This window comes from Oratosquilla oratoria, chromosome 14 (assembly GCF_046742065.1).
Source record: "Oratosquilla oratoria isolate Oo_2021 chromosome 14, ASM4674206v1, whole genome shotgun sequence".
Classification (NCBI taxonomy): Eukaryota; Metazoa; Arthropoda; class Malacostraca; order Stomatopoda; family Squillidae; genus Oratosquilla; species Oratosquilla oratoria.
In genome coordinates, this window is record NC_134790.1 from 45,699,682 (window position 1) to 45,708,370 (window position 8,689).

General features: G+C 39.2%; 1 protein-coding gene across 1 annotated transcript in view; it reads right to left on the bottom strand.

Annotated features, from left to right (window-relative positions):
- Prp5 (pre-mRNA processing factor 5) overlaps positions 1-7,435 on the bottom strand; it is a 103,475-nt gene extending 96,040 nt beyond the window's left edge. Inside the window, exon 1 of the mRNA XM_076198055.1 lies at positions 7,287-7,435. Coding sequence (XP_076054170.1) covers positions 7,287-7,303 — 17 coding nt within the window. The 5' untranslated portion in view covers positions 7,304-7,435. The remainder of the gene's footprint in view (positions 1-7,286) is intronic.
- Between the last annotated feature and the right edge of the window lie 1,254 nt (positions 7,436-8,689).

Genomic DNA, 8,689 nt, shown 5'->3' on the forward strand with positions numbered 1-8,689 from the left:
ACACTCACACAAAACACCATCATTTCATAATTACACCACCATCAGACAAGACCGGACTGACGGCTATGGCGGTGGACTCATCACCCTGATCCACCACTCCATCTGTTTTGTGGACACAAGTGCCACAACCAAAATTCTCCTCCCTACCACAGATAACACAACAGAAATCCAATCCATTCGAATCCGCACAGGCAACAAATCAACACTGACAATAGTTAACATGTACATTCCCCCCCAATCATCCCCCACAGTTCCAAACACCTTCAGGCCTCATTTTAGCCAACTAGCCTCAATCCCCAACCTGATCATGGGTGGAGACTTCAACGCCAAGTCGTCTGCCTGGTATGTCGACAACCCTGACACAGACAGAGGGCTTGATATACAGACTCAGTTTGACTCATTGACTATCATGAACAACACACATAATCATACACATATCCCACACCAAGCCCTCTACACTCCCTCCTCTCCTGATATCACCTTTTGCTCCCCCTGCCTAACCCCAACAACATCATGGAGAGTGGTCGTAACTCTTGGCTCTGACCACCTTCCAATCATCATCACCACCAAAACAAGATGCACCCCAGTCGGCCACAGACACACTTACACCAATTACAAGAGAGCTAACTGGGAAGCTTTTACTGAAGAGACAGAACAACAATTTGAAACACTTAATTAACAGTACACCAATCACAAACATAAACAATGCTGTGCACACTTTTAATACAATCATACAAAATGCAGACAAGAGATACATCCCTAGAGGCAACAGAAAATCACACAACCCCAACTTCACACCAGAAATCCAAAGCCTCATCAGACAACGTGACACACTTAAACACGGTACCCCCACACCTATCCCTCAAAACATAGCAGACCAAATACAAACACTAAACACTGTGATTGCCAATAAAATACATGAACAAAAAACACAAAATTGGCAAAACTATATCAATACACTTGATCACAAAACAAACACCAGCAAAATTGTACAAAACACTCAACAGCATTACACTATCCAACAGTAACACTACACGCTCTCACACAGCAATAATCACAACAACAGATAATCTACCCTCAAACAGACAACAAGCAAACGCACTCATACATCATTTTGCACAGACAAGCCATCTCACCTCTCACCCTGACGACCGACACACCATTCGACGTAAGAAAGACTTTCCCACAGACTCAGACTATACACCCTTCATAGACAGACAGACAAAACTCATAATATATAGTCTCAAGCACTCATCTGCCTGTGGCCCTGATAACATAAGCAACATCCACCTAAAACACATTGGACCACAAGGTATACACGCACTCACAAACATTGCAAACTACAGCTATTCACACAACACTATACCCGACATCTGGAAGCATGGTAAAATAATCACCATTCCAAAACCGAACAAAGACCCAACAATCCCAACATCGCACCATCCAATCACACTTCTCTGCACCCCCTCTAAAGTCATTGAACGCCTAATACTTAAACTTGTCACACCGCATATTCCCCTTGCTGACTCACAACACGGTTTTAGGCCACTACACTCCACAAACACTCTTCTGACAAACCTCACACAAAGAATTTTAGATGGCATCAATTCAGATAGGCCCCACCACAGAACACTTCTTATAACATTAGACATTAGTAAAGCTTTTGATGCTATCCCCCGCCACAACCTAACAAATAAAATATATAACACAGACATGCACAATAACACCAAAAGATGGCTGGCCAATTATCTGGCAGGTAGGAATACTTACGTGTCATATAATGGCCAATCATCGCACATCAGAAACATTAAGAACGGAGTACCACAGGGCTCGGTTCTATCCCCCACATTATTTAATCTATACATGTATGACTTACCCACGCCAGACACCTCAGAAATACAAATCTCTTCCTACGCAGACGACATAACAATCACATGCACACATCGTAACACAGACAAAGCTGCAGAAATAATCCAGCCATACCTTGACACACTCAACACATGGTTCATCACAAACACTCAAAATAGCTCCAACCAAATCTACAGCAACACTTCTCACCAACTGGACAAAAGAACACAAATACATACCTCATCTCTACATCAACAACACTAATACCACACACAAACACACCGAAAATTCTTGGTGTAACATACGATACATCCATGTCTTTCAAACAACACCTCACAAACATAAAAAACAAATGCACACCCAGACTTAACGCACTTAAGTCAATCACTGGAACAACATTTGGACAAAACAAAGAAACTAATATAACAATATACAAACAATGCATACGCTCAGTGTTGAATTATGCGAGTCCTGCATGGGCTCCTAATCTCAGTGAGACACACCACAACACCCTTCAAATCATACAAAACAAAGCCCTAAAAACAATTACAGGCTGCACAAATACAACACCTACAGACCATTTACACCATGAAACAAGTCCTCAAAGTCAAGGACCACCTCGACATGAGAGGCACACAAACACTTGCCGCAGCCACCACAAACACATTACACCCGCTACACTACATAGCAGAACACCCACACACACCAAGAAACATTAAAACAACACCCAAAGACCTTTATCACGCACAGATACTCTCTTCTCTTCCTCCACAACCACCAAATACCAGCCTCCGGAAACATATTCATAATCATATCACTCACCGCTCCATTAACACACTGAAAGACAACACACTGCTACATGCCAGACCCCCTGATATCCACCCTTCTGAATCCTCTCTCCCACGAAAGGACAGAGTCCACTTGGCCAGACTGCGGTGCGGTCACCACCCAGCACTTCTAAGCTACCAGAAGAGGCTGGATGACCGCGTTGTGAACAGCTGCCCAGGATGTAACACTTCACCCCATACCATACAACACATAATGGAAGACTGCATTATATACAATCATGCACGCAAACAACACAACATACGCTCTATAAAGGATTTGTGGGAAAACCCAGTTTCGGCTATGGCATTCCTTGGGGAGACGGGACTGCTCGGACAGACAGTCTAGGGAACAACAACAACAACAACAACATTCTTTGCTTCCTCATCCCACTCCTCGCCTCCCTTTCTTCTATTCCCTCCAGTCCTCCTTGTTCAACGCACCATCTTTGCACACCGTGTAACTCCCTCCTTGAAACATCCCCATTCCTCCTCCACTCTTAGTTCTACTCGTATTCTTCACTCCCTCCCATTCCTCTCTGTTTCTTCTTGTACTCTTTTTCTTTCTCTTTAAGCAGTTTACTATAAGCACCTTCCCACCTTCTGTCATTTTCCTCTTTCTCCATCTATCCTTCACTCTCAACTTACCTTCCACCAAAAAATGGCCTGATATTCCTCCACTCTCTCCCCTTATAACATGTACATCCAAAACTCTTCCTACTATTCTCCTGGTTACCACTATGTAGTCCACTAACACCATATCTACCACCCTTCCATCCACCACCCTCTCCCATGTGTACTTATGCTGGACTTTCTTCCTAAACACTGTATTTGCTATCATCAGTTCTCTTTCTAGACATATCTCCACCATCAACTCTCCATTATGATTTTTTCCTGGAACTCCACACTTCCCAACTACTCTGTCTACTGGTTCATTTCCTACCCTAGCATTAACCACTTCGGTATGATGACACCTACATAGACATCATGAGGCACGAGTGGGTACACAAGGATGCCAGCATTGGCACCTTGAATATATATATATATATATATTTTTGTAGTTGTACACGAGTTACCCCTGGATTCTATGAACTGGTTTGATCACGTTTTCTGTGTTTATTATTACTCAGAGTAAAAGAGAATGAGTAATAATTACATTACTTTATATTTCATAATGCTAGCAGTGTGATGAATCATACATATGGCAGAAGATGCTGTGCATGAGAATTTGACTCTTACTGAAGTGGTTAAGGTCTCCCAATACCACTACATTGACATTTCTCCCTAAACCCTCTATGTACTCATTCAAATCTATCAAAAAAGTGTATAGTTTTAGGTATTTGGGGTTGCATGTGATAAGAAAGGAAGGAGTGGAGGTGGAGGTAAATTGTTGGCTGAGAGAAGCAAGTTAAATGCCTTGGGAATTAAAAAGTATTATGAGAAATAGGCATCTGAAAATTTATGCAAGGAGGAGATTGCATGAAGGGGTGATTATGATCATAGCATTGTATGAGGCAGACTTGGAATTTAACCTCTTCTATACAATGACACCTATGTAGGTGGTGCAAGTCGGTATATGAGGATGCCAGAATTGATGTCCTGATTATATTTATTTTGTAGTTGTAGCTGAGTGACCCTTGAATTCTGTGAACTGGCTTGATTGCATTTTCTGTGTTTATCATTACTCAGAATAAAAGAGAATGAGTAAATTAGGAATGATTTCATATTCTATAACATGAGTATTGTGATGCATCATCATACATCAGGCATCTGATGCTGAACACAAGAATTTGACTCGTATTGAAGAGGTTAAGAGAGGCAGAGAGGAAAAGTTTATATGTGTTTGAGATGAAATGTCTAAGAAGTATGGTAGGGGTTACTATGATAGACAGAGTAAAAAACATAGAGGTGAGGAGGAAAGCGGGAGTAGAAAAGGAGATAGCAGAAAAGGCTGATAAGATTATTGGGATAGTTTAGACAAATGAAAAGAATGAGTGATGAAAGATCAGTAAAAGAGGTATGGAAGGCAAAGGTGGAGGAAGTGAACTTGAGGGAATGACTGAGAATGAGATGGTTGGATGAGGTGAAAGGGGCATTGAGCAAGAGGGGAATGTCTGTTGACCAAGGAAGGGAAAAGGCAAGAGATAGGAATGATTGGAGAGTGACTGTGTATAGATGATACTGTTATGCAAGGATGGGAGGGGTGGGGAGGCTTATGTGTGAATGATATTATGATGCAGCCCCATTTTCTCTTTTTTATATGAGGAGATGGAGAAGGGGGGGTAGCTGATTAAGTGATGTAGCCTTGCTGTGGATGTGCTGTGTCTTGCTACATTGTTTCTGATCCAGGGCAGTCAACAGGATACAGGGATGACCAATCATCCATGAGGAGCTAAGATGAAAGAGGTGAAAGGGTGGGAATTGGTATGTGCCTTTCACTTGACTACCTCCCTTATAAGGGAAAAAAAAAACTCTAATTATTTAAAAAGATTATTCATAAGGTGGGAGAACCAAGGAATGTTTTTTTAAAATCTGTATGGGATGGGTATAGGGTGGGTACATGACTTGACTTGACAATTTGCTATTTGTTTTGGCCATAAAGCTTATGATGTTATCCACATACTTTGCATTTTCCACTTGATTTTCCACATTATTCACTACAGTTTTTTATTATCCTTATGGATTTCTCATTTTCATGGGTTATTTTTATCATCATTATGTTTTTCTTTCATTTTATTTTGTTTAATTATGAGTCATTTATCATACATTGCTTCTTCAAGGTTAGCAATATTCATATAACTTACAATTTAGACCTCACCGCCCTTCATAAGTCATTGAAAAAATAAGCTCCATCACTTCTTGTAAGCTCTTTAATGACTTTATACTACTGAAGTTGACCAAGATTCATAAGGCTTTCTTTTCTCCACTTGTATCTAATGATATCAGTGTTTAGCATTTGAATATGTTTAATTTGTATTCCTAAACATTCTTCCCTGCAGTTACCATTTATCACAACACATCACATTTTTATATTGAACTGCTCATATTTTATTGACTAAGTTTAATCATAAAAAACATGGCATACTGAGTACTATTGTTGTTGTTGTCGTTCCCTAGACTGTCTGTCCGAGCAGTCCCGTCTCCCCAAGGAAGGCCATAGCCGAAACTGGGTTTTCCCACAAATCCTTTATAGAGTGTATGTTGTGTTGTTTGCGTGCATGATTGTGTATAATGCAGTCTTCCATTATGTGTTGTATGGTATGGGGTGAAGTGTTACATCCTGGGCAGCTGTTCACAACACGGTCGTCCAGCCTCTTCTGGTAGCTTAGAAGTGCTGGGTGGTGACCGCATCGCAGTCTGGCCAAGTGGACTCTGTCCTTTCGTGGGAGAGAGGATTCAGAAGGGTGGATATCAGGGGGTCTGGCATGCAGCAGTGTGTTGTCTTTCAGTGTGTTAATGGAGCGGTGAGTGATATGCAGCGTCTACGTCGTGGGACCACCCCCCAACCCCAAGAGTTGGGGGCCAATCAGCAGCAACCACCCCTGGCCATCAGCTCTACGCAGATGAGTACTATTGTTGGACTTCATCATTATAACTTATTCTGACCCACCCCGACAGTTCGAATTTACAAGACCAGTTCTCCAACAAAAGGGGGGAAATGACGCTCCCCCAGGGGTCAATGAGACCATCCAAGGGGTCAACAAATAGCCAAGAGGTCGAAAGTGGGTCAGTAGATTGCTAGGGGTTGATGAAACCATCCAAGGGGTCAAAAGGGGGTCAGTAGATTGCTATGGGGTCGAAAGTGGTCAGTAAATTACTATGAGGTCAAAATGCAGTCTTTGAAATTAAATGGTTAGCATGAAATGACACTGTTCTCTTCCCATACTGAAAGAGTGAGAATTATCAACCATCCAATATCTAAACTTAAAGAAAAACCATGTTACTTCACTCTGAGTTGAAAATCCTCCCCATTATGTACATGTAGAGAGAATCTCACATACACACAACCACATCGTGAATGAACATCAAGATGATCAGCTTGTGTTATATTATTGGCTTGAATATTACTTATAGTAATATAATAAATAATATATAATATCACTCTTAAAGCTATTGCGAGTATTGGTAAATTATATTTATTTTAAAACACTATTATCTATAATTATAATAATTATAATAATATTAATAGCATTAACAACAATAACAATACCAATAATAATATTAATAAACTGACATAATTCGTGAATTAATAGTTTGGGGGTCTATAGAAAATCTCAAACTTTACTGGGGGGTTGATGAGCTGAAAAGTTTGGGAACCCCTGCTCTAGACTAATTATAACTGTCCAGTGAAAATAGCGGACCGGTCAAAAGCCGCCAGGTGAATACAGCATCGTCCAAATTTTATACTCATGCCAAATAATTCCACAACAAACTTGACAAATTATGGTATGCCCAATATCAGTGTTATGCCGGTATGTATATCTGTTGGACGATAGCAATTATGGGAATGTCAGGGCAATATAATTATATTGGCTCAACTGTACAATATTTTGTCCAGCGACTGAACAATATTTTGAATTAAAAAATATGTAAATAGTAAGTACTTGGGTTTACCTGCTATCACGAGACATACTCTATTCGTAAATTGTTCTGTATTTTTTCTTTGCCACCAATGTAACTTTCAAATATAAGATGCTCACTCTGCTACCCTCGCATGTTTACAAACGTACAATGTCTTCGAAAGTAATTCAATGGAAAACAGCTAGATAGGAGTCCTTTCATCTGTTAGAACTAAATGTAACATAATCACACCAGTATGATTTCTTTAATTTTAGTATGAATGCATGCATGCATGTATGTATGTATGTATGTGTGTGTGTATGTATGTATGTATGTATGTATGTATATGTATGTATCATGCAGAAACCACAAGGAAATTAAAGTTTGGAATACTAAGCGTTTTCGTCTATTACAACATCCTCAAAGTACAAGAAAGAGAAATAGAACACAACATTTATACAGAATTAAGAAAACTGGGAAAGGTTAGCCACATAACCTATGGTTTCTGCATGATCATTTAGTCCGCGTTTTGTGGTTATTTTTACAGTATGTATGCATGTATTTTTACAGTATGTATGCATGTATGCATTTACATATATATGTATCTATATGTATATCTATATATATATATATATATATATATATATATATATATATATATATATATATATATATATATATATATATATAAAGGATTACAAAGGCGGAGCATGCCGACAGGAGACCTTTTGATCCATATCTAGGTCGGATGCGAAAAAAAAATCATATTAATAATAAAACAATAAATAAAAACTATAATAATGTAAATAACAAATAAAATACATAAATAAATACATAGGTATAGTTAAATAATAAACAAACAGGTAAATAGTAAATAATAATAAATTGACATATAACTAATAATAAATGAAAATCAGACAGACAAATGATAACAAAACAAAAACAAATAATATAAGATAAATTATAATCATTACGGCATCTTAGGTATTTATCTAACTGATTCTTAAAGCTTCGAACTGAACTACATTGCACTACCTGTGCAGGAAGTTTATTCCATTCATTTACTACACGGTTGGCAAAGTTGTTTCTATATATATATATATGTATGTATGTATGTATGCATGTATGTACGTATGTATGTATACAGTATATGTATGTATGTACGTACGTACGTACGTATGTATGTATGTATGTATGTATGTATGTATGTATGTATGTATGTATGTATGTATGTATGTATGTATGTATGTATGTATGTATACACACACACGTATATGAGCTTTGAGCTTTCTTCCGGGAGGGTAATAGCTGTCGATCACGAGTCCAACACGTGGTCCAAGACCATGGTAAATCACACTCATACACGCACACACGCACCCTGACGCACGTACGGCTCAATGGCGCGGTTGGTAGAGTTCACGACTGTCACTACGTCAGCCCGGGTTCGAATCCTGCCC